The following is a 27,019-nucleotide window of genomic DNA, read 5'->3' on the forward strand; positions in this document are numbered from 1 at the left end:
TGCTCGAGCAGCGTGTCCTCAGATGACCTGCCTGCCTGGATGAGTTCTTCTTGTTGCACTTAGAAGGCTAAACCCTAAACCCCATTTACAAGAAGATATAAGCCCTATGGCCAAATTAAACCTTATCATTATTATTAGGCTATATACGTTTATGAAATGTAATTAAAAAGTGATCCGTCCAAACAGTAGCCTAACCTACATCCTCTCGTTCTCTGTTGGTAGCCTAGCCTATTCGTGCTGTCACAGCAAAGACGAAGAAAAGTCAAATTAAAATAAATTTTGTTTTAAATTAACGAGACCCTACAACGGAATGGATATTTTGGAAAGATATTTTAGATCAGCCGATTTATGTGGCAGAGTGCCGATTTATTTGTATTATTACACATGATGCCTGATGTCATGTAGTCTTTTTTTATTAGGCTGTCATTATGTTTACAAAGCTAACATGTCTGTAACAACGAGCCTATTTAAACGTATCAGGCTATTCAATGTCATTGAAAGAGCCTAAATAGAATGCACCAACATCTGTATATGTAATGTAGGCTAATACAAACCTGTTTGATCCGATTATAAAGACAAAGTGCATGCCTTTGTAATCGGAACATACTCAGGTTTTTATTTATTTATTAATTCATTCATTCATTCATTCATTCACACTAGATGCGGAGTGTTGTCGATTCCGTTTGAGGTAAGCCTCTGTTTTTAGCGGAGGGATAATTATCACATTATCACCCAGTTGTGCCCCAAAGGACAGATCATTCTGTGCATCAAAGCAATATTTTCGTTTTATGATGTTTTAATAAAATGTAAAAACAATAGGCTATCTGATCTATCTTTTGGTTCCTTCTTTCACTGCAGTTTGATTTATTCTTAAACCCTGCTGCCCGCCTTATAGAGGCTACTTATCCAGGTTACATTTTTATTTAGAGCATTTATACTTAAGTTTTATTGGAAAGTTAGATTTCATTAATATAGTCTATATTTTTGAGTGGTTTAAACATCACGATTGTTGGCATATTTGGGGATTTCTATATTGTATAATTAATTCAATTTGGGGGAAAACTATTTTGAAAAATAAAAATGTATTTAGCTAATTTAGTCAAGTAGCCTTTTAGTGTCCAAGATAATCATAACATGTCTAAAATTTGTCAAAAAGCGTTAGACAGTGTTACTCGAGAATGTAAATCAAACTGAAATTTAATCCTTGACTATAAAATAATACATTGTTGCCTCGTGGAAAAATTAGGCTAAGTCCTTAGTTAATTTCCCATTAAACCCGCTTCATTTCAGAGCAGTAAACGCAATCACTCATGTGATAAATCATCAATACAAAACACAAATCAAAAGGCTTCTATCTTCATTGAATGCATTCTATCTATTCAGAAAGATGATTGGATCACGGGCCAGACCTCCTCCTCCTGACTGCTCAGAGCTGGCCTCCTTAACAGTTATCTACTTCACAGCTGATTCACACAGACATCTGGCGCTGTGCACCGTCTGTCCATTTGAATTATTCCTTTAGCTATTTGGTTGTTAATGCAAAACACTGACTGATGAGCTTCCATCACAAAAATAAACTCGAAACTGACTTCTTTAAGTGTAAAATGTTTTATTTAGATGTTTTATACTGTGCAACAGTAACAATACAATAAGTTGTCCATACAATCGAGCGATACAAAATACGGAAAACACGGGAGACATCAAAACATCTGTCATTGAGCATGAAATGGAGCTGATCAGGAGCCCAAGTCATCCCCTCAGAACAAAAGGGGAATAAGAGAATAACACCATCGCTGATTAAATATGCATTTTGTTTCTATTTACACGTGGATTCTCTAAAACTGCTTATAACGTGTTAAAGACGTGGAGGATAAGCAATCCGATTCCACTGCAGCTACAAGAAACAGTTGTTGTTTTTCCAGTAAAAGGCATTTTTTCCCCCCAGAGGCATGTTTTCCATGAAGCCAACAGCGCCATGCAAACTCGTGTTCGTTATGTTGGAACAAGATCATTGCCTGAAACACTTCCAAAAACCCGTCAAAATGAGACAAACACGCAGAATTCTCTTTCATTAAAGAAAAAGTGTTATCATGAGCATGCATGTTTAAACTGACAGTTTCAAAAGATCCCAACACACATGAAATAAGCATGATACACACGTTTAGAAAATTGTAAAAGAAAATATAAAAGTATATCTTCAGTCACTTCTGTAAAATAAAGATGTAGCTTTAAAATGGGATAGGCTAAATGCTTGTCCTCCTTTCCAACTTTCTTTTTTTTTTTGTCAACATCAAAATCTGCTTTCATATTATAAAAACTTCCCATGCCACCCAACTTCCTCATTCCTTTTTATTTTGAAATGTCTCTGATTCCACTACGTTGAAACTTACATGATGCCATAATATTTAGAACAACAAATGGAGAGAGTAAGAGAGATAACATTGTCTACACAATGGAACTACGTTGGCATGAAGACAGTAGGCTAGGCCTAGAGCTGAGCGGGTGTCTGGCGTTGGCTGGTCCGGTTCGGAGCCCCGCGTCATCCGGAGGAGGTCGAAGAGCCGTTCAGAGAAACCTTCCGGGGCTTGTTGCCGCCGCTGCTACCGCTGCCGAACTGAGTGAAGGGTCGGCTGGGGGTCGGAGGGGCGGCGGTCGGTGTCCCGTTGACGTTAATGGGGCCGTGAGGGAGCTGTGGGTGCGGGGACTGCGCAGGCGTGCCGGGGCTCGGCAGCGACGAGGACGTGGACGGAGCCCCGGCGGGACTTCCGGCTTTGTCGCTGGCAGAATCGCTCTCGGGACCGGATCTGCTCGCGCTGTTCTGGCCTTCCTGCTGCGCGTGGCTCACCTTCATCTTCTTACAGTTAGGTCGGACTCTGTACTTAAGCGGCAAAGGGCCGTTCTGCGAGGAAGAGTTGAAAAATATTAGAAAAATAAAATATTAGAATAGTTGAATTAAAACCAAATGCATGAAATCAATTAACGAATGTCCACCTATAATTCAAAAATATACGCCGATGGTGATGCATTCGATTCATACCAACAGCTCCATCCATGACCAAATATAAAAAAAACTTGGTAATTAGCCTATTCCAAATTAAAAGAGCATGAAACCAAGCACTTTTAAACGTCCACATACATATATATATATATGTGTATATGTGTATATATATATATATATATATATATATATATATATATATATATATATATACTAAAAAGGACAGAGAACTTCTCCCTTGTCTTAGTAACAACAATCAACATTTTCGTGTCAGTAGTATTTTTCCATTCCTCTGGGAATAGTCTATCCTCCATGAGCCTAAAAGCCACAACAACAAAAAAATTGAATTTTTGAAATGTATATAAAATTGTCTGAGCTGGACCCTTACCCACCAGCCTTTATTTTATCTTTAAAAAATATTTCTAAATTGACCACATTAGTGTCTGTACCACCACCAAAGGGATGGAACCCCATTTAACAATTTTTTTCTGTGCAGTGTAAACCTTCGCTATATTTGATGCAAATAAAAATCAAAATGTGTTATCTTTAATTCAATCTAAGTAAAATACATTTTTCATTTCAAGATCAGCATTATTTAGCTGTAATTAAACCCTGTATTTATTTAAAATAATAAATCTCAAGGTGTTTAATAAAAGGTATGCTCCAGCTGATAAGACATGATAATAGCTACATTTATTTGACAATGTGACTTAAAATTATCAATTCAATATCATACATAAAATAAGAACACAAATTTGCTAAATAAGAACATTTGATTTACAACCGTGAGTTACTTAGAAATGTGGCTGAACCAACTAAAATAAAGTCTATTTTGTAACAAAAAGATAATATAATAAGATAATAAAGCATATATCGTACCCTTCTCCAAGTGTAGATATATGCTATATCCATTAACGTGTAGTAATCTTTCAGAGGTTCATCTTCATACATGACTTCAACCTTAAGAGAGAGAGAGACACAGAGAAAGAGAGAGAGTGTGTATTTTAATTTAAACAGTAACTATATTTGCTTTTAAATAAGATTTTGAAATAAAAATCATAGTATCACAATTCCCTTAGACTGACAGACATATTCAAGTAGTTAAAATGTCCAGTTTATAATAGTCAAACATTGTATTTATTAATTAATAAATAAATAAATAAATAATCAGTAAATCATGTAAGACCTGGTAGGCATTTGGGATGTCCATTTTGCTGCGCAGAAACTTCCTCAGATGCATGACTGTCATGGCTGCTGGACACTGCAGGTACCTCTTGTTAGCCACCTGCAGATTATGTAGTATTGCAAAATTATACATATGACATTATATTCGTATAGAGGTATATTGATATAAAGTGACTTAGCGTCTAAATCAGACTGGTCCACCTTAAAAGCAGGAAAAGAATTTGCTTTACAAAAACAATGTAGCCCTTTCTCAAAAGGGAAACAATGTTTGATTAAAATGTGTCAGATTTCACAACAGAGGTGGAAAATTAAATATTCATTAGTTGCTTTCTTGAAAATAAGTCTGCAGTATGATTCATTCTTATTTTGTTCAATAATTCTGGCAGAGAAGAGAATGTGCCCAAAATCAACTTGCCATATTCTGATCTTTAGACTGCTTGTCCTCCACTGCACCTCCCAGTCTGAACGGAATTAAAAAAAAGAGAGAGAAAATATTCTGTGATATTCATTTTTTCATGTGCCAACATCATACCTACATGCAATAACACAATTGGATTATTAGCAATAAATAACATGATATATAACAACCAAAAATATATATTTTGTGGCCATCAGATGATCTACCACTTAAATGAAGAGTACACTTTATTGCTTATGCTAATTTTTCCTCCTACAAACATTTTTTTTCTTCTTGAAACTATTTGACACATGCAGTACTTATGCTACCCATGACAACTGCCCTTAAAATGTTAAAAAAAACACAAAATGAAATGAAAGACTAATTTCACTAAGCTAAACAGTGAGGGACAATCCGTTACATATCCATCACACTTCTTTAATAAAAATGAACCTACATAAGTGATATCCAGAAACCATTATTAGAAAAAGGCTAATTTCTTAAACTGAAGAAAATGTTTGTTCAGGACCCAACTTAGCAGGATGGGACTCATTTGGCAGTGTTCTGCCCTGGATATTTTGCTGGACGGTAGGAAAACTAAGCTTGGAGGATAAAAGGACTCTATGCTTTCTGATGCAGGACAGGAGAGTTAATGATGGTCCAGGAGCACTTTAACACTCAGGTTGGATCTGGTCAATTATAATGCAGAATCTTATCTTAGACAATAGGTCTTTAAATCCAAGCAGGATCTGTTCAAACACATGACAATTGGCATGCTTGAATGTTTTCTTAAATATGTATTATGACATTATAATCATGGCATTTCTTGCTACTGAATTAAATATTAGTTACTCTGTCAAGAACTACATACAATCTGTAGCATCAATAATTATTGGCACAAACCCAAACAACAAAGCCTACCTGCTGTGATCAAAGAACTCAATAGAGAGGCTGATGATCTCATCATCTGTAATAATTCTTTTGTCCTCGTCTGCCACCTCTCCACGATCCTCATTTGATCCATTAGACGCTGTAAAAAAAAAAAAACCCACAAGGATAAATACCCAGAAATTGAACGGGAAAAATTTGAAAAATTGAAGTGCAATTAAATGACTATAAAGAGGAAATTAAGTATTTTATTTCATTCAAAACGTCAAGACATGTGGTTCTCTCTTCACTGTGGTGACTAAAGGAAAATGAAATAATAAAATGTATATACATGCTTTCTAACTCACCATCTACGGGGTGCTCCGCATAAAAGTCTCTCCTCCTCTTCATTTCATCTGAGGACATTCAGGAAGACAAGCAATGACAAGTCTGTTCAGTTTTCACAGAAATATAAACGTAGTTCTTAAATAACACAACAGGATAAATGACATCAGAATAGTGGTAGGGATGTAACAATTACCACATTTCGTTACATTACATAATGGGTTATTTCCATACATCAAACATAGCCTGTGCCTAGAAACCTGTTCAACTTTCCACATCCATTTTATCATCATGATATATACTTATAGGAGTGAAACATATGAGACAATGGAGTTTTGCCTGACCTATTTTGAGAGGTTTGATCAACAGCATATACAGAATAAAAATGAAACAAAAGCAGAACTTTACAAAGTAACAAAAACAACCAGATGTGACAACAGTAGATATGATCTCAGCTCAGCAACCACAGCACTGTGTTAATAACAGATTATGAACGTATCGAAAAAACGTAGAAAATCTAAACACATCTAAATATAAATATAAACTTTTTTGAGACGGGGTTAATTGATTAGACCTGTATACATTCTTATTTTTTTCACTTTTTATTTGCAGGAGTGGTAATCCAGTTGATGTGGTGTCCTAACACTGGTGGCAGACTGAAAGGACTGATCAAAAGAAAGCTATAGTGAACTGATGCAGAGTCAGAATGAAAGTGAAGAAATGTTAGATACAGACATGGTTTGACTGTTGAGCTCTTACTTTTGAAGAGCCCGGGGACCAGTTTGTACACAATGTCCTGTAGAGTTTTGTCAGACCTATAGATTGAGGAAGAGAAACTTCAGTCAAGCCATTGAGACACTTGAATTCTTAACATTTGCAGTTAAAATTAGAAAGAAATGATGAAGATGGTTGAATCGCTCCTATTCAATTAAGCTTATTAAGACAAGTAACAGCTCACCACAGCAAAGTACATTTTTTGTTTAACATAAACATTCATAAAATACTAATTTCTTGCATTACAGCACATGTATACACAGCCTGCATGCAACACAGATATTCAAAAGACGTTCATAACTGGCTGTGGAAAATCTCACATATGTTATACAAGGGTTCCTCGTGTCTGAATATTTTGAACCAATCACTGGCTGATCCAGCTGTTCAGTGGGGAAACAACAGGGGGAAACCACAAAGGGCAAGAAAAGAGGAAACTAATGAATGCTCAAACTTGTTGCAGCTGCCTAACATTCCCAATACATGAAAACAAAATCTTTATAAATCAGAAATAATAATTTTAAAAAAATATATGAAAGTACATCAATTCAATCAAAATAAATACAATCTATATCTAAAAATGAAGAAAGGAAGCTGAAAAAACTAAAAAATATGCGGAAATTTCAACAACCACAGTTCTCACCTAATGTTGAGCAGAGGCTTGGTTTTATGCACTTGTACATCACAGATGGGACAGTATTTGCTGGTTTCCAGGTAGCGCACAATGCACATCTTGCAAACTGCGAACCATAAAAAAAGAAGAAAAAAAAAAGTGTCAATATCAGATGAAAGGATATCCTGAATCTACACTGGTAAAGCTAAATCTGGGCTCAGGAGAAATCTCTTTGCAGCATTAACAGTTTAAAGCAAAGTGTGTGCAAGGAAACATGCGAGAAAGATTCCTGTAGCATATAACTTGCTGCAACATATTCTCAGTCATCAACGTGCACAACTCCATGCTAACATGTCCCTCCTACAACCAAAGAACAGCCATTGTTTTATCAGTTTGCTCACATGAGTGGAGACATTCGATGATGGTCGTTGCGTCTATGAAATATCCTCCGCACAGGACGCACATGAGGTGAGGGTTGAGCTCAGTAATCTTTATCCTGGTCGTCCGATGCATGTTGAGAGAAAGGAACAGCAATCCTGCGTGGAGGAGGAAAAAGTGTCAAAACAATGCATGCATGGCCGACGAGGAGGCATCAGAGGGCTGCAGCTTTCTTTTACAAGGCGAGGCAGACCATTTGGAAAAGGCTGCTGTTTGTTTGACGGTGTTAAAGCAACATCATCTTTTATGCTAATCCAATAATAACCGTAGGGTAGGGAGCTCGGTGGCAGATTGATAGTCACCTGACCGAGGCGCAGTGAATAATCATAAATCAATCACTTCCACGGAGAGATCGATGGAGCCCCGCGCTCCTCTCCTTCGCTACATCTTAAATCAACATGCTTTAGCACATGGCGACATCAAAGAAACAGAGCAGTGCAGGACGATAGATTTAATCAAAAGGGTTTCTCCGCTCCAAAAAAAAAAAAAAAAAAAAAAAAAAAAAAAATAGAGCCAAGATGGGACATATTATTCGGGGTTCCATGAGTCCTGATTTGGACGTAGCCTATTCTGCAAAATCCGAAGGGTTGGATAATATGATGTTAAATGCGTATTATGGCTCTTTATTTTGCCTAAGTTGGCTGAAATTGTAGTTTTAAATTAGAGAGCAAGTGTCGAGACAGAAATCTATAGCCTATAGGCTAACAAATGCTATTACACGGCTATAAACGGCTATTACACAAATCCGACCAAGGAAGGATCGGGCTACCCTTCAAAATAAAATGGGCATCTCATAATGTATCTCTCAATAAAAAAAATAAAAAAAATGACGATTTAGCGATTTTGTTTGTGACCGCTCCACTTTATAACAAGACGTGTATCCGAAATGTTGGTGGGAAATAATATTAGGTAGCCTACTGGGGTCTGCGGCGCCCCGGGGTGAATGTGGGTGAGAGGGGGTTGATAGGAGACACACATTCACTGCGTCAGGTGTGCCACACGGGCTATGGGGAAACCTGAGCGTTTCTATGGCAACTCCTTTTGCTTTTTAGCCCACATGGCGGGTCGCCAGTCCGAGAACAAGGCAGGATGGTCTAACCAAAACAACAGCACGGCGAGCTGCCGGTGAGCAGAGCGGGAGTGAGGAGGGACCGGAGACTCCCCGTCCCTCCGCGCACACAGACAGCGGCTGGACTGCCAGGCTGCCGACAGCACGGCTGCCATTTTGTGGAGGAAAAAAAGCCCGTATCGGTTCAACGGGCTGTGGGCTTTCCTTCGAAAGGGGGCAAATAAAACCGACGCGTTTACACGAGCTTCCCAAATCTCCGTGGACCAAGCGGAGGAGTATTTGTGTCCAACTCAGGGACAAATCTCTGCTTTCTTCTGGTTCGCTTTGCGCCGTGTTTGTCATGGCGTGTGCGCGATAACCAGCACCGTGCAGCACCAACATGGCCAGACAGCAGCGACTGGTGAAGTTGAAGCGCACACTGGATCACAGGCTACTTATTAATTCTGCGCCATTATCATTCTAAAAGTAGCCTAACACACATCCTCTTTATTAAACGTCAACATTGCTTATACTTTGTGCCAATTGGCATTTCACTTTACAAACCCGGTTATGCAACCACAAGCTCAAACGGTGAATTAAGTCCTCCAATGCCAAAGTAACATCGTTGTTCCATTTTATCCATCCAAGGCTATTTAGGAGTCATGAGGCAGATGTATTTTAGAAGATTAGAAAACAATAATCTAAACATGCGTGTTTTAATAAAAGCTGAATTATAGGCTAATTATATCAGGGCGCCCTTTGCGTTCATTTAAAGAAATAAAAACACCATGGATTAAAAGTCTAAATGTAACATAGTGGACATGTGGAGGATAAACGCTGTTTAAACGCTGGCTGACAGCCAGCCTGTGCAGCTCTGAACCCGTGCCCGAGTCCCGGCCGGGTTCAATGCTCCACCCGACCTCTCTTGGCCGTCTCTGAACACACCACTGCAGGCAAGTTTGGACAGCGACTCCGAGTCCACATGGATAATGATGGACAATGTCTACATATATGCAGCGAGCCTGTTGCGCCATTAATCGATTGCCTGGTGTTTGGACAACTGCTCTCCTTCTGTCCTGTGGGAGATGCATGCTCACTTCATAAGACTTCAAGTCAATCACTCCACACATCCAAAAGTCAAGAAGCTTATTCATAGTGGGAACGAATACTGCAAACGCTACAATAAAGATCAAGCCATTGTTCATGATTCCCATTACGGTTAGGCTACAGAAACACTGACTGTACATAGAAGATGCAGCCACTATGTTATAGTCCATATGGCCAGACATGTTTAATTATGGAGTCGGTGTTGATAACACATCATCAATTAATTCAGAACCGCTACTGAATCTTCATTTCTCTCAATAAAGCAACAAATGAGGAGATTTCCCCTCGCTTCTTGCAATGACCCAAACCTCATTTATTCCCAAACGAGAACAGTTGCTCTAGTAAAGGTTCCCCTTACACCTAAATCAACAGCAGCTGGAAATAACCCAATTAAAATCGGCAATGGGGAAAAACCAAGACCTCATATTACCGCTGTCAGTCAATTCAGAAAATCTTGAAATAAATAACCAAAGAGTCCTAATTGATGACCGAAACGTATAAAAGACGATACAAACAAGAACGACTTGGGTTTGGCGTGTTAAATTGTGGTAAACCATCCAGTCTGTTAGGCTATTACAACATCTATTCACAGACCTGTGAGGCTGTAAACCTGCAAAGCCGAAGAGCGGAAAATACATAGGCTATATTTTAACCCATTAAGCACACACAAGGGTCCCCAACAGCATAATTTTTTTTAATGCCCCAAGAGGCAAAAGCCTTGCTATGTGTGCCTGTCCTGTAGCCCCAGATTCAGAGCCACACAGTGGGGCAGCTTATAGCCGTAAGAAGGTGAACATGTGGATGGAAAACCAGAACCAGAGCTTATATGTCAACAAACAAACAGTCTATTGGCCATAGCATATCGTAGGCTATGAAATAAATTCAAACTACCGGTGCTTTGGCTGCTTGCGAGACACGACCAGCTTTTTGTATTCTGGCCGACTTCTCGCCCATATTTTTGTTTTTAAATTTCCCAAAAACCCAACCATTCTTCTTAATTATGATAACCATACACTAAGACCTAAAGAGCCACAGTGCATGTTAAACGACGATCCAGTGTTTACCAAGCAGCCGTCATGAAACATTTATGCACAGTTGAAATGGTTTGCCTTCTTGTCACGTTATGGGAGCAATCCAAGTTAAGTTAATAAATCCAACAATTAGGCATACACACCAAAAAACAACATAACACCCTGTTCACAACACCCCAAACATCAAGACTCTATAAAATAAACGCGCTGTATGGAAAGATGAACACAGAAGGACCGTTTGGAGCACTTGCTGCTGTTAACATCTGAGCCAAACCAGCCTAGTTCGCCTGAGATCTCCCACTTTACATAAATCCAAACGATGCAATGCAAAGCCCAGCCGTGATCAACTTATACAGACAGATGACTGACTAGTATATAATGCATCACTGGGGGTTCGTGGATCTTAATTCGCGTTCGTGCCCGAGTGGGGAACATGTTTTGCAAAAAAAAAAAGTGGTGCGCAGACACACACACAGAGCTCCACGTCGGTGATCGCTGCAGCCACTGTTGAAAGCTGCACATCCACCGCTGGATCGGACCGTCGAAAAACACAAAATCACCGACCCTAAACCTCTCCTTCTGCCCCCGTTAGTTAGAGACGATATCGAATAAGACATACCTGGAGACTCGGCTGGGAATCGGTGGGTCTTGAGGCGAATAGACAATGAAAGTTGGGAGGCGATCAGCAGAAAATGAATAGGAGCCGAGCCGCCATCTTGAAGCAGGCTGCAGACGCTGTCAGTGGCAGTGAGCGCACGGCGGACCGGAGCGCATTTCAGATGTGCAAATACAACTCCTCTTTTCCTCGCCGCTTGCGCGCTGTGAGCGTATCCGATCCGCGGCTTCGAGAGAGAGCAGTCCTCCGGCTTCGTCTCGGGAAGGCTCCCACTTAGGCACCGATAACTTTGCCTCCAAAATATCCGCTTCACCCCTAGTAAAATGCAGCAGTGTGTGTGTGCTCCGTGGAAACTGACACCGTAGCCTACCCAAAATGGCTTGTAGTTCGCCCGCCCCGCATTTGGTCACGTGGTGTCTTCACTTAAGGATGCCTAGGAATTACTGTCGGTGTAGCCTGTGCTTTTTCTCCCAATCTACAACGTATGATATAACATAATACACACATTGCAATAGTGTGTTTAACCACCAAATCGTATAAACTACTCAGCAGTTTGTGCTTTGCTTGAGCTGAAAGGACACCAGGCAGCTGCTTGCAGGCGCAGAAAAATTACTGTCGGTGTATTCTAGTCTTTCTAATGTAGCTATGACGCATGATTTAAAATAACCCATAATACGCTACACATTCACACAGTTTGATACACTTTTCGTCTCGAAAGGGCGCAATCCATGCACTTAACAGCCTATGCTTTCGCTCAAATGGCACTATGATTAGTGGCGTCTGAAAAGTAGGCTACTGATGGTGTGTTCTCGTCTCTCTGATGTTAAAAATAACTGCTGCAGACGCACTCACATCGTGTCGTTTTGATGGTCTAAATGCCTCAATCCACTCAGTCTGTTAAAGCACCAGGCAGCTACCTTAGGCTATTCTTCTCTGCTCATCGTTGCTTTAAAAGACCCACGCACTTGGTTAAAACACGTCCATATGACAAATGACTCTGGTGTCAAACCTTTGTCACAGGCTGTCCTGACATCTAAAAAAAAAAAAAAAAAAAAAAAAATGCGCCGCAACTTCCACTTGATGAATTGGAGCCTTTATCCTTCAGCCAGCACCGCAGAAAACGAAGGAATCTCGGATGTTTATGGAATCCGAGCCGCTGTGGTGCTTCAGCTGAGGAGCTCTGAACTTTCAGCTGTAAGGTGGATGTAGAAAGCTTTGGAAAGTCTAAAAGGGGACCGACATTTAATGTAGGCAAAAAAGGGTAACAGATCTCGGTTAGTCTTTTAGCCTATAAATAACTCCTATCAGTCCGAGTCCTCCAGAAAAAAAAAGAAAAAGCTGGGCCGATCCTCTTGTTGCAACAAATGCTACAGGAAACAAAATACACTGCTGTCATGAAACTATGACAAAAATCCTATTCAGAGTTGACAAAACAGACAGCTACTTTATTTGCTCCATATTCAAACTAAACTATCCTACACGTTTCACATATCTGACACAAATGACATCAACTGTTTATTAATAAAACATATTTCCCCACCAAATGTTCTAAAGACAATGTGGATCAATGTGAGCACATCAAGCCGTGAAATTATTCAAAGCACGAGGTGGATTTGATTTTTTTTTTTTTTTTTTTTTTTTAATTGAAACGCACACGTTGGAATGATAATTGTCTCACATGCATACACGTCTGTCAATCTCAGGTACAAAAGAAGCTCTGAAGAGATGAGTAATGCCGCTGAAGTTTAGTGCTTTGTGGTGCAGAAAAGGCGAGGAGACTGGACACCGGCATCACATCTGACTGGCTTTCTCCACACTCTTGGCAGCGTCTTTGAGCTTTCCCACCAAATCCTGAAAACAAGCAGCCATTAAATATAAATAAAAATATATTTACGCTATTAATTACGCTCATTATGAATAATAATTAAACATAATTAGCCTAGTATGCTGAGAATTTTTGATCCAGTCTGACTTGATACTGATTAGACTACGTCCGAATCCATCGTGAATATGATTGCAGCCCACATGATTTAAATACAGGTCAGCTCTCACATTACATAAACAGAAGGCATCAAACAGAGGAGGTCACGCTGGAACTTCTTTTTATACTAGACCAACTTAATCTGAATCATCGTCAATACAATCTAGGGTTCTGTAGTGTGTGTGTATATATATATATATATATATATATATATTTTATATTTGGCTGCAGCAATAACAATTCATTCCATGTGCAGAAAAAGCCCTTTCGTTTATTATGTCTAACAATTTAACACATATTTTCTTGGGAAGTTTCCCTGTCTGATAACTGCACTGCAGCAATCAGCTCAGTGAGTCGACTTTGCATTTTGTTTGTTTGTTTTTTCTTTGCGTGGCTGAATGTGGTGCGTAAAAGCGAGTGATGCAACTGCAAGACTGTCTAACTCTAGAATAAAATGGAAAACGAAGAGCAATTAAATTAAAAAGGCAACAAGGAACAAAACCCTTCCTCTACCTGTAGCTGCTCCACTGTGCAGGTGAAGTTGATATCTTCCTCGGATCCTTCATTCTAACAAAAGGAACAAACACGGCCTTTGTTTTACGCACAGAAACGTACCAAACGCATCCAGGAAAAAAAAAACACGAAAAGTGGAGGCATAAACATGTGTTAGAGAGAGTCTTACCTCAGTGTTCAATGAAATCAAATAGAAAGGCTCGTTGACCTTATCAACCTGATCGTTCTGTCGGAGAAACGGCATTTTAGTTTGGCGCAAGAAATTGTGCAACAAAAGGACAAAATGTGCTTGTTTTATGTACCTTCACGTGGTATTGTAGACGCCATGACGCGTCGTTAATCCGAGGTGGACACCTTCCTATGCTAGAGGAGATGGGACATACAAGACTGTTGCATATGTAGTCTTGATTAAGTACACTTTATACAGGAATGGCAGAAATGTATCTCCTGAAGCATGTTCAGCCGGATTCTTTAAAGCATTTCCGTATTTAACAAATGTTATTTAATCACATGTACCACAGTTTTGTGACACTTTATTTTCTTTTTTTTTTAGATTAAAATACTTTTCGTGTTTTATATGAATTGAAAATTTGTTTGCAACTGTTTGAAATCAATTTGCAGACAATGTGATTCTTTCACAAAGTTTGTTTGTTCGTTTATGGCGCGTCATAAAGCAGCATTTCCATTGCAATTAATCACACCTCATGTCGACCCTCTCTGAGCTGAAGCAACAACTTGCTTGCTCTTCCCTAAATTTCGGTAAATCCAGTTCTATAAGAGTGTGTGAAAACCATTTGAACTGTATATTCACTGTTGATCCGTGCGTTTATTTTTCCCACGTCTGAAGTCATACTTACCATTAGTGATGTGGAGTCGAATAAAAATTGGAAAAACGTTGACCTTTAGTTGAATGATCCATCAATAAGCAAAAGCGTTCAGTTATAATTCTGCAATGTTTAATTTATATCTTTTAAAAAAAAATCGCGTGTTCCAGTTTCATCTTGGGGACCTGATCAGTTTGGATAAAACAATTTAAAAATAGCATCAACACCTCCACAAATCGCTTCACCACCGACAGCTCTAAGTATTTAGGCTTACCTTGCTAACAGACGCTCCAGTTCTTTTTTATGTTTCTGTAAAACAAAACATGGATCAGTGAGTTAAGGACAAGTCAGCCACAGACAAGAATACATGAAAAAGAAATTTTGCAATAATGTTTGTACTGTCACCTGGTGTGTGCTATAGAATATTTCTATTCTCTCTGCACTGAATGCAAGTTCTTCAAGGCAGGAGCTGCAAGAACAAACACTTTATTTACTTTAAAGTGTCATCAAACATTTTTTTATATATATTTTAGGATAACTTTACACATGGCATTTATAGTGACCGATGTATTTTTTTTTTATTTTCCAAGAAGAGATTACAAAGGAACAAATGCGCTACATATGTGCTACTTTATTCCCATGTAAAATGAATGAATGTTAATATCTCCATTTTCCAAGTTTACAGTGTTTGTAATCATAGTTAAAATGCAGTTTTTAAATGTGGAAAAATGCAAGACAATCTAAAAGCTGAGGGAGTAAAACATAAATATATTCTTAAAAGTTCTAAATGACTCTTTAGCTGTACATTGGTGCTTGTTTGTTGGATGATCACAAACAAGAACACCTACAGTACTTGAGTGATTAGCTTCTATATATATCCTGAACAATTAACTCTGATGATCAGAATACCACCCTCCCTTCTCTGACTAAAAAGCTAACTGTTAAAGAATGCATATGGCCATGTGAGAAACTGTATTTTAATAAGCCATTATAATTTTTTTATTGATTTGCAGCCATTTGCTGTTCCATAAAACTTGCAGACAATTTGCTTAATTGTGCTAATTCCACCAAACTAACTAACTTTAACCTTTGTTTATCTGTGGAAACATTGCTGCTCGTATACTAGCAGGACATCCTATAGTTACACATCTGGGACACATATGGCCACACATGCAGAACACAACAACAGCATGGCTAATTAACTCATTTCAATTATAACAACACTAGGATCTCCTGTGAATCACATTGATTTGGAATATTTTAACTGACAATATAGCTGTTTTATAGTTTCATCTAGTTTTATAGGAATAATACAATATTTCAAAGATTTAACTAATACATGTTTTATAAGCTCATGCTCTCTTGGGACATAATAGGTCACAATAGTGTCCGTATATGCAATGTGGTTAAAAAAAACGTGCAAACAATATGCATATACAAAATAAAGCAAGACTAACATTTCCTGTCACACTGATGTAAGAGCAACATTTTCATAGCCACATAGCCTAAGGACAACTATTGAGCCTATCTTTAGCACGTAGGGGGGTTACAGCAGCGTGTTAAACAGGAAACCTCCTTCTGTCTAATGTCGCCTACCTTATCGCTGACTTGTCTGCGTTGTGTTTGACTGCCTCCAGTATGAAGGTGGTCGCTGCAGTGTGACCCTGTTTCAACAGTATCTGGTCGATCTGCTTCAGCTCGGGCTGGTCTGTAAGCACATAAACACACGGCGGCATGAGGACGCACCTTCTGCAGGTAGCCAGTAACACGCAGCCTAAATTCTGTATGGACACAACAGACGCGTTTGATTTGGATCCATACTGTGCTTTCTAGATTGACGTGCAGAATGGAAATCAATGATGATTTGCATGTGAATTGGGCCCCTCAGCTGCATCAGCCAGGGGTCCTTTGTTGGTTTGTTGTATGGTGAACATTTCACTTTCTATCAAACTCTGCCGTTATAAAGAGTCGGAATGCTGCAGAAGTTGGACAACACATATGGTGTGTGAAAACAACCGATGCAGCCATGACAGAGGAGATGTAACGTTAACTACTGAATGAGGCAGCCAAATCTGCGTTCATTTGCATAATTTCTAGGCTATTTAGCCTACACCAAATCAAAATTAGCAACACGAGCCAAAAGTCTGCTATGAGCGGGTTAAGCTAACAGTGTCTACTGTCAGCTTTGACTAATAGTGATTGAAATAGTCTAACCGTCTTTCTAATATGCTGAGTAGACTTGATGTCAGTTTAAATGACAAAAGGCATCCCGAGTGCCGTGTGATTGTGTGACTGCTGCTGAATGTAAAGCAGGCAGCAGAAAAGGCTAAGACCGCTTTATCCCAGCTGATGCGCGGCTGTGTGCTGAACCAATCCGCCTCATTAAAGATCTTAATATAAACACGGGGAATTCGAGGGTTGGAGCTATTGGCAGCACGCAGCGGCGCCGTCAAAACCGCAAACATCGAGGCAGCTTCTCCACACATCCACACTGGGTGAAACCGGAAGCAACGGCGGAGACAAAAGCAGCGGCGAGGAGAGGCAGCAGCTCACCGAGGACTCCGGGCTCGGCTTTAGCGGAGAGCAGGCTCCGGAAGGACGCGTCCACCAGCACCCCGTAGCTGCTCTGGTCGAAGGCGGACGGCTCGGCTAGAGATCGCATCCCTCTCTGCACAGACTCAGACAACTCCATTTTGCAAACGGGTGACTCACGACACCAGAGCACGTGACTGATCAGCTGATGCAGCGTGTGGAGCAGCAGATCCCGAGCTGAGGAGCTGAGGCATTAGCCTACACCCAGAGCTGGCTGGCAAATGTGGAGGAAAAAAATCACTGGGGGTTGACAACCTGTTACATTTTAATTCAGTCATGTTGATATAAGGTAAGGTAAAGGTAAATGTACTTTATTGTCACATACACATACATGTAGCGAAATTCATTCTCTGCATTTAACCCATCCCTCAAGGGAGCATGATTCTCTATTCTAATCATCTGCATATGCTGCTGTTGTTTTTCGTGTGGGGAACTTCCCTGCCAGAGTCTTAAGCCAGTCATAGGCCTATAATAGTGAGCAGAGTAGGTCACGAAAATATGTGTAATCAGTGTGTAGTACAGTCTACTTGGAACCCCGTGACAACTAACTCTATACAGAAAAAGTAAATTTCATTTAGCATAAAACTGGATTAGTTGAAGGCTATATGATTATGCTGCATAGTTCTTCACTGTCAAAAAAACCCATAGCAAAATACCTGTGCATCTTTTAGAGAAGAAGTCCCGAGATGTTTCGGCATTACTTGGTTCTTTAATTTATTATTTAGGCTATTTTCATTTTTACATTGTAACTCTTCAGTGCAGATAATATCCGCCTATAAGCTTCTGCGCTGTTCTTAAACATTTTTATGACCACCAGCAGCACTTAACGGGAAAACAATTTTTTGTTTTCAAATGTTACCAGTAGTAGCTGCACGCACCGCTTTTAAAAATCATAATTTTAATTTTAGGCTGCATCATTTCTGCTAAGTGAGATCGCGGTCGGTCTGTCGTTCATTATCTAGAAACAAGCTGGATTAAATCCTTTGCGCGGCCACACACGCTGCAGCTATCGGACTGACCTCTGACTCCGCTCTTTGTCAAAAGTCCATTTTGGCTCCAGGTCGGGTTGTGAAATAGATTAGCCTTCACTCTCTGACTGCGGTTTTGTTTTTCCTCCAAGATATGCATTTGTATCTTACATCATATTACATAATCAGATGTTTTTCTGCGTGAGCCTGCGTCATAAACCTGATGTCAAAAATGATTCTCCTATTCACACATAAACCCGGTGCTTCAACATCGTTGGTCATATGCTGCCTTCTGTAGTCTATTTACATTTGGAGCTTCTTAATAATTCCTTCAAAATAAAAGTCTCGCTCAATATAGGCTAACCCTCAAATCGAATAACTGACATAAATGAACACTTACAAAAACAGAACTAGGGGGTTACTACCCCCTAGTTCTGTTTTTGCAGTGTAACTTTTCAACTCCAAGGAAACACATGTTTACCACTGCGTGTTAGCTACATTCACTTCTTTTTACCTCTATAAGTAGCCTATATAGATATAAACAGTTGCAATAAGAAATCTTCTAAAAATGACTAAATTGTTGAAAAATGCATGATTTGCCCAAATTGGTTAACCTGTTACCTCTTGAAGTCAATATGAAAACTATCAAAACTGTCAAATGTGTCATATGGCTGAGTCAAAACTGTGCTGATATCTCTAATTCAATGCAATAATAGGCTAACCTTTAACTTATAAACTTTAAGACCTTTGCAAAAGCCAACAGAGTTCTATAGGGAAATAAAGTTTAATTCAGCTGGGCTGTAAGTTGTATAACCTTTACAGGTAAAAAATGATAGCCTCTGCTGTATATAGGCTGACGAATGTTTTTTTTAAATACAGTTTTGTTACAAAAACGCTGACGTGCATCTCTATTGGCTTTTATTTCTTTGTATATGTTTTTATTTGTTTTTAAAGTATGTTGTATGTCATGTCTGTATCTTTTGAATGGACCTTGAGTCTGGAATAAAAACGTTGATATTAAAATCTATTTGATTTCTCTTTCTGTTTTGTTATCCATCCTTGGTTGACTCAATGTCAATACAGACTAAAAATCACTTTATAGTCTAACTTTTTCTCGCCATTGACTGTCTTTACATCCTAACAATGACAAACTGGAAACATCCCCTTTAAGAAGACTCTGCGGTAACATGACCTTAGAAAATGTGTGCATTGTCAACAACAAGATAACCAATTTCATTTTCAAAACCAGTTTGCAAGATTAAGATGTCGTCTATGACCAGTAGACTTGTTTCACCTTTACACTGCAGGACTGATTGTATGCTATACATGTTCAATGTATTGCAACGAAGGTGTTAACCCTACCAGACATGCATGACGTCACATGTATGATTTTTGTGCTTAGGCTACATATCTAAAAAGTAAAAGCTAAATCCCTGGATGAAGTGAGGACTAAAATATGGTGATTTTGTGATTTTGGTGGCTTGTTTTCTTTTTCTTCACAACTGTAAAATCTATTTTTTTGTTGTTGTTTTTTTTTACCAGAGGATCAGTCATGTCAGTTTTTTGATGGACTCCTGTAACATAAAGGCTCCAAAAAGCCCCAGACAATACCTGCAAAGCATGTTTTCATTCTGTGGTGTTTTCTGTACACCGCTTATTTAAAATGATGTAATTAGGTCTGCATCGTTGCACTATATTGCACTGTCACTCTGTAACATTTCTGCATGTTTAAGAACGAGTTATATGCAGACAGAGGAGGTGACTGGCCTCTTTCCCGGCGATCCCGGGGGTGACCCACCTTAACCTTCATTTTATTCTCGTATATGAATGTTGCACAGCGAATACAATTAGTTATGAGCATCATTGCAGAGAACTCCTGGCTCGGGTTTCTATGACTCCTGAATGTCTTATCTTACACTGATGAAAAGATGGCTGCAGTAAAAATGCCAAACAGGTTTGGTATGCTGAGTGACAACGTTTCTAGTTCAGTATGTTAACTCATAAATGCCACTAACTGATAAACAGCTCTTTGACCCACCTGGCATGCTATTAGCGTGTGCAACCAGGAAAGGGGAGTGATGACTGGTGAGTTTATTCATTGTCGAATAGGCTGCTGTTTGTGATGTGGAAATTTTGAAACACTTAATTTCTCTGTCTGATTCAAGACCCTCACATCCAAACAACACATTTTCCTTAATTCTGCCATTAGAATAAACACGGACTGTGCTGGATTTGCTCATCCGTTTATTCATCAGTTTATCATTTGCTAATAACGTAATTTGTAAACATTTGGTTTAATGGTTGCCTAACCATGTAGGCCTATCCTGTATTTTACTTGCTATGAGCGGATGTTGTGGGAGAAAAAATAAAATAAAGACTGTAAGCTGCACTTTTTAAGAGGCTATAATAATATCAATAAGCCAAATACGTCTGCAGTGAATTTGCAGATATCACATAAATTCAATAAGAACGTTTAGTTTGAAATGTTGAAGTAAAACCTAATCCAGTCAGCACGTGTCCCCCAAACTGTTGTACAGTAGACAAGACAAAGGTCTGTCTTATTGTGTCTCTAGTAGGTTAAATAAACCTCCTTTCTTCATCTTTGATTATGTGGCTGCTCCATTTAAAATAAATGAGAGGCTGATTGCCTCTGTGAGATGTTACTGAACTGCTAAACTGAATGTTTTAAACCAGAACATCTTTTTCTTCATATTTCAACCAAAGCTCTTCATTGATTGTCACGGATGCAAAAGAGATTTTTAAAGGCATTTTCTGGTCGATCTACAATCCAAAAAAACCTGCAAAGATGAATCTTTACTTGAAAGGTGCAAATAATATGTATTGCCTAAATCATTTAAATGTTGCATACAAATGTAATAGAAATAAATGCAAGTAGCAAAATATTCACTAACCTATGCATTTTCCCTGCCATGTGGCATTATTTTATTTAAAAGCTCCATATATTCAGATTTGGCTTTAATTAAAAGCATGAAGTAGCATGAAACCCCAACTCCCAAGGCACCAGCACCGGGGTCAGGACCTCGGTGTAACAATGAGGCCCCATAGGAGAAAAAAATGACTAAATGAAAGGTGATTCATATATGTCATTATTTTAAAACTTTACTGTATACTAATCCCAACAGTAAGGAAAACTTAATTTGAGGTCCCAGGAGGAAAGCAAACTTGCTTTGCACTTTGTCACATCATCATCATCATCAAGTCTGGTTAAGCGTTTTAGCACGTTTTAAAAGTTGGCGTGAAGCAACCTTTCATCTGAAATAGATTAGAACCCCTGGAATTAATCTACGCGTCTCTGATCTGGTTCAAAAGTTTATTTGTTAAACAAACAAGTTACAGCACACACGCTGGGCTCAGATTTGTATGAGGCTATTTAAAGGTCATTTTTAAGACAGCTGGTAGGAGTTGAAAATTGCTAGAATAGAAAAACAACACATCCTAAAGTGTTGCCTATGTGTGTGTGTGTGTGTGTGTGTGTGTGTGTGTGTGTGTGTGTGTGTGTGTGTGTGTGTGTGAGATAAAGAAAAAACGATTTTTTTTTGCAGAGTGATTCTGCCCCCTGTTGGAAAAAAAACGTCCTCTTTCCTCCTCCCTATTCTGCACTTGAATGCTCTGCCTGCTGCTTTAATGACGTTTAAATTATTTATAATTTTACAAAACACACTGATCATCATGTTTCCTGACATAGCCTATTCTGTTTGTGCTTTTTTGTAAGAGTATTTGTTTTGTGACAGAACTGTGCACAAATTACGGAATGAACCAGATACATGTGAAAAATATGAATCCGTTTCTATCAGCAGATTAACGCGGATGAATTAAATGTGCAACAATATGATTGATTGGTTAATCCCACTTTAAGGCGCAGAGAAGAGAGGATGCCCTGCAGAAAATTACAGGGCCATATAGAATCTGTAATTAACGTCTTCCTGTTAAGTATCTCATTAACTATATAGAGCTAATTAAATTATTGTCCTGCAGAGCCTATATTCTCCTCTTTATCGAATCATTTTGACGTGTAATCCGTCAGATATGGTGGTGAAAAGGAGTAAGAAAGAAGCGCGGATACAACCCTCTGATGATATCTCAGAAGGACAAATCCCCCCTGGGGCCGTCCCCAGAGGTCAGCATGGGGTCAGTGTCTTGCTCAAGGACACTTCAGTAGGGTGTCGGCGCACCAACGGCTCGAGCCGACAACCTAAATGCAAAATGGTGGGTGAGCGGCCTTATGCATGAAAATGCTTGTAAAATGTAGCGACGTTGTTACGGAGCCGGCGGATTTTCTAATAGGCTACGAGCTAATGGAAATTCATGGAGGTCGGGTCTAACAAAGAGCACGCGCGCACGGTCACGCGCGCCTCCGCTGCCGCTGGGTGGCAGTAGTGCGTTTCTCTCTCTCTCTCTCTCTCTCTCTCTCTCTCTCTCTCTCTCTCTCTCTTTCTCTTTCTCTCTCTCTGTCGTGTGGGGCTCATAGAGGGAATCATCGGAGGGGAACAAAGAAAGTAGGGAGAGAGAGAGAGAGGGGGCTGTGTGTGTGTGTGTGTGTGTGTGTGTGTGTGTGTGTGTGAGGAAAAGGAGGGGGAGGAGAGAGGGTCTCCCTTGTGACAGGACATATATGGAAATTCGAATTGTTCACATTCACCTCTACCAGAGCGCGCATGCCCGGTCTAATTCGCCATCTCTAAAACCAGCAGCATCACCACCATCACCTCCCATTATGACTTGGCTGCATCACCCGTTAAAGACAGAAGCCCTAAATGTGACAGATGTGACGGCGATAGAGGCTCCGTGGTGATTTTGTGATGTAGCCTATAGAAGTAGGCTATAGGCTACATCCATAGCTCTAAAATAAGCTTGTGTGTGTAGCTTACACACTCATACTCTTGACAATAAAATCTTTTGGGCTTCAACGTGATTGTAATTACAGTCCTGTAAGCCTGTCTATCACAGTTACACTATGGCAGGCCAATGTGTGGCGTAGGGATATTAAATGCAAATATCACCTGACGTAAAATTCAATAAGACGGTTAATTTTTAACCAGCTGTTCACCTTTTCATAGTGTAGCACTGCAACTGCATATTAAAAATATATGAAAATAAACAACCCAATATTCTAATAACCTATAGCCTACAATGGGCTAAGCCGCTAATAAAGGAAAAAACATACAACACACAGGCTATGTTTAAAATATATTTAGCCAACTAATTAGTCTCATGATTAATTATTTAGAACCACAGATAGGCTACAACATATAGGCTAGATAAAATTATCTATCATAATAAACTATTATTTTATCTTTCTAATAATAATAATACGACTATTATTGTTGTTATGCTGTTATTATTATTATTGCTATTCTTCTTCTTCTTATTATTATTATTATTATTATTATTATTATTATCAACACTCTGACAGATGACTGTTTAAAAAAAATAAAATATAGGCTATATCATTGTGTCTGTAACATTTAGCCTATTATGTTGGTTAGAATACAAAATGTGCCTATTATCATATATTTTAAATGTAATTTTTTCAATCAGGCCGTTGGGCTAATACTATTTTTGTTTTAGGGTAGGCTACGTAAATGGCGAGAGAGGCGGTGATTCCTGAGCGCGCAGGGGCAGCTGTTCCTCCTCTTGCCTGCCGGTGAAAAGCAGCTTCCTGCCGGCTGCTGCTGCTGCTGCCGCCGCTGTCAGGAGCTCGATTTCCGCTCACGTCCCGCTCGGCTCCCGGGCACGGCGGCTTCGCACCGAGCACCAAAGGCAAGTCTTACAAACTGAGAGAGTAGTTTAGCGACTGCATCTCTTTCACATAACGTATTTACAGTTTAAAAAAAAACATTTAACACGAGTGTTGTTGTTTTTCCCCTCAGACATATTCTCACGGTGGACCCGCCATATTTATCCTGCCGCTGACTGAGGACGGCAGGCTGTAAGGGTCCTTTACAGATGAACACATTTGGCTCTGCATTGCTCCACTTACAGCCAATTTAAGACCGTCGTTTTTACTGTATGATGTCGGTTATATAGCTATGTTATGCAAATGCTCCATAACTTACAGTGGACATACATCTGTTTTACAACATTGTTAAAACTCTAAAGTTAATCAATGCCCGGTTAGTTTTTCAACACTGCAGCTGGTGGTTTGAAAGTCGTAGGCTACATTTTCACATACTCAAATCACACAAAACTGTGTTGTTGTTAAATAGTTTATTCAGAACTGAGCGCTTGCTGAAGGCTCATTTTAGTCAGTCCGCATGTTAAAACCTCAAACAGAGGGAGAAGTCTCGATCAAAGTGAGTTAAGTGAGTAATTGAACTTTGTGGTTACAAAGGTTAGCCTACATGTTGCCAGAAAAATCTGCGGGCTCCCACAGGTGGACTGTGTGTGTGTGTGTGTGTGTGTGTGTGTGTGTGTGTGTGTGTGTGTGTGTGTGTGTGTGTGTGTGTGTGTGTGTGTGTGTGTGTGTGTGCGTGCGTGCGTGCGTGCGTGTGTGTGTGTGTGTGTGTGTGTGTGTGTGTGTGTGTGTGTGTGTGTGTGTGTGTGCGTGTGTGTGTGTGTGTGTGTCCCAGTGAAGTCTGCAGCAATAACATTCATGAATATTCCTCCTTTCACCTGCCTTGTCCATCTTCCACAAGGCCATGGTTGGTCATCTGTGTTGGGTCCAGGCTTTGAAGCCATAAGTAAAGTTGTTATCGCAAATATTTCTGTCAGCACATTTAGGTAAATACAGACATTTAAATACTCAAGGCCAGTTTGATAGCAGAAGGACAGCTGAGCATAAAAGGATTGTTGAGATTATGAGCATTTTTTTGTGAAAAGAATCTGTAAAGATGTTTGATGATGCTTTGAAAGAGAGGTATGGTGTGAAAGCATACATAGCCTATTTATTTTTGAAGGCTATTTGCACATTTATGAACCTACCCATCAGTTCTTCAAAACCTCTCTATAGCTAAAAAAGAAGCTTTATCCTACAAACTACTTTTCCAATCAGGCTTGCACAGAGCTGTAAATACTTGATGAAAATCAGAAAAAAATGTAAACCCACATTTTTGTCTCCCTTTCATTTCCTGTGGAATGTATAAATGAATGTGGAGATAATGTGTTTTTGACTAGGCACCTTACTGGAGTAGCCCTCCGCGTTTTTAATGATACAATGAGAATAGAAGGCATTCTATTTTATTCTGCACAGAACTGTTAATACTTGTTGCAAATAAGACAAATGTAGGAAAACCAACATTTTTGTCTCCCTTTAAAACAAATACTGTTAGATACAGTTTCCAAACAACAGTATGGACAACGTTTTTCTGCAACTGCATTCATTCAACCCATTCGTACTTCTCTCTTGGTGCTTATGCAGCAGAGTCCCTATGGGACTACTCTGCTGACAATGTGTATGAGAATAAGAATGAGAATAATTAGAAATGATAAAAATGTTCCTGTAACTATGGAAGTTATATAATGTAAAAAAATAAAAAAAATATTCAACACAGTAAATAAATTAAAATAAATAAATAAACATAGCTACATTCTTAATTATTCTAAATAAATAAAAAAAAACAGACAGAAAAAAGGATTGTCAGGCATTCACTACAGCCCAACTTAAACCTTTTACAATCAGGCAGGGCAATGGACGGCCCTGAGGCGTCTCAGTTTGCTTGTACGTGGGGTCTTAACCGAGGATCAACTTTCATGCAAGCCCTCCCAAAGAAGGATGTTTCTTTGTTCTATCAAGAGCAGCATCACAGCATCTCTCTCTCTCTCTCTCTGTTTGACAAAGGAAAGAGATGAGGAAATGTAATTATGAAAGATACAACATTACTTCAGAAAACCGCAAAAAGGACCATTTATACACCGTCACATACTGCAAAGACATACAGGGCCTCTCACACTGTGCACGAAAGCACAGTTAATTATAAAGACCCTTTATACAGTCGTCCATTTATTAAAGTAAGAGTGTGCATTGCACACACTACACACACAAAAATAGAAAATATTTACTGTTCTGTTTCTCCTCCTCCACTTTTCCCTAAATGCATAGTTAATTGAAGATGGTAACGCCGAGTGTAAGCACAGATTCATTGTTTGGTGATGCAAAATGTAGCTGATGTGTGCAGAAATGTGCTCTCCGAGAGGCCACTGTCGGTTTGTGTGGAGTGAATACAATGTTGGACACAAAAGGAGCAAAGCAGAAAGAAAAGTGTCAATCTCCACCTGACTCAGAGCCCATTATAGGGTGAGAGAGAGGAAAGAGACGTGTGTGCGTGTGTGTGTGTGTGTGTGTGTGTGTGTGTGTGTGTGTGTGTGTGTGTGTGTGTGTGTGTGTGTGTGTGTGTGTGTGTGTGTGTGTGAGGGAGAGAGAGGGAAAGAGAAAGACACCCAAAGGTGTATAAAGCGCACACATCCATTCACTGTCATGATCAGCAGCCATTATCAACCGCCTGAGCTGGGTGCCAATCAGAATGAATTATTCTGCAGTGAATCGACTAGCAGGCAGTTGACCAATGACTGTTTCCTTCATGTGAAGACAAACACTAACTCCGCTCAGTCTCATTTCATTTCCTACCCTTTCTGTCACTCCTTTCATTGATTGGCTCCTGTGCTCTCAACTAGAACCTCTTTTTTTTATCAATCTCACCCTCCTTTATTTCTGTTGCTGTCTTTCCTTGCTGCTCTTCCTTTGTCCACAGCACCCAGTTTGTCCTTTTTG

At 39.4% G+C, this 27,019-nt stretch overlaps 2 protein-coding genes across 4 annotated transcripts; both read right to left on the reverse strand.

Annotated features, from left to right (window-relative positions):
* Positions 1–1,595: 1,595 nt before the first annotated feature.
* bmi1a (bmi1 polycomb ring finger oncogene 1a) lies at positions 1,596–12,617 on the reverse strand. 3 transcript variants are annotated; one of them, XM_028569582.1, is made up of 10 exons: positions 12,334–12,617; positions 7,578–7,712; positions 7,207–7,303; positions 6,552–6,607; positions 5,816–5,863; positions 5,502–5,610; positions 4,599–4,644; positions 4,185–4,283; positions 3,878–3,958; positions 1,596–2,899 (listed from the first exon to the last, which is right to left on the reverse strand). In XM_028569582.1, exons 2-10 carry the CDS (start codon positions 7,687–7,689, stop codon positions 2,540–2,542), a joined length of 1,008 nt encoding a protein of 335 aa, XP_028425383.1. In that variant the 5' UTR covers positions 7,690–7,712; positions 12,334–12,617; the 3' UTR covers positions 1,596–2,539. The 3 variants fall into 3 exon arrangements, with proteins under 3 accessions (XP_028425383.1, XP_028425382.1, XP_028425384.1); XM_028569581.1 differs by having other exon boundaries at positions 12,269–12,348; XM_028569583.1 differs by lacking the exon at positions 12,334–12,617 and adding an exon at positions 11,420–11,805.
* A 216-nt stretch (positions 12,618–12,833) lies between these two features.
* commd3 (COMM domain containing 3) lies at positions 12,834–17,530 on the reverse strand. Its single transcript, XM_028569584.1, has 8 exons — positions 17,288–17,530; positions 16,331–16,442; positions 15,140–15,203; positions 15,009–15,043; positions 14,213–14,273; positions 14,080–14,136; positions 13,911–13,964; positions 12,834–13,267 (listed from the first exon to the last, which is right to left on the reverse strand). The coding sequence occupies exons 1-8, from the start codon at positions 17,424–17,426 to the stop codon at positions 13,208–13,210; spliced, it is 582 nt and encodes a 193-aa protein (XP_028425385.1). The 5' UTR covers positions 17,427–17,530; the 3' UTR covers positions 12,834–13,207.
* Between the last annotated feature and the right edge of the window lie 9,489 nt (positions 17,531–27,019).

This window comes from Perca flavescens, chromosome 22 (genome assembly GCF_004354835.1).
Source record: "Perca flavescens isolate YP-PL-M2 chromosome 22, PFLA_1.0, whole genome shotgun sequence".
NCBI lineage: Eukaryota > Metazoa > Chordata > Actinopteri > Perciformes > Percidae > Perca > Perca flavescens.

Coding starts and splice junctions, on each gene's coding strand:
- bmi1a (XM_028569582.1), bottom strand. CDS start 7,689: ATGCATCGGACGACCAGGATAAAGATTACTGAGCTCAACCCTCACCTC. Junction 4,645..5,501: donor GAGTTCTTTGATCACAGCAG/GTAGGCTTTGTT, acceptor AATTCCGTTCAG/ACTGGGAGGTGCAGTGGAGG. Junction 3,959..4,184: donor ACATCCCAAATGCCTACCAG/GTCTTACATGAT, acceptor CTCTCTCTTAAG/GTTGAAGTCATGTATGAAGA.
- commd3 (XM_028569584.1), bottom strand. CDS start 17,426: ATGGAGTTGTCTGAGTCTGTGCAGAGAGGGATGCGATCTCTAGCCGAG. Junction 15,204..16,330: donor GCAGACAAGTCAGCGATAAG/GTAGGCGACATT, acceptor TTGTTCTTGCAG/CTCCTGCCTTGAAGAACTTG. Junction 13,268..13,910: donor GCACAGTGGAGCAGCTACAG/GTAGAGGAAGGG, acceptor GCTTGTTTTCAG/GATTTGGTGGGAAAGCTCAA.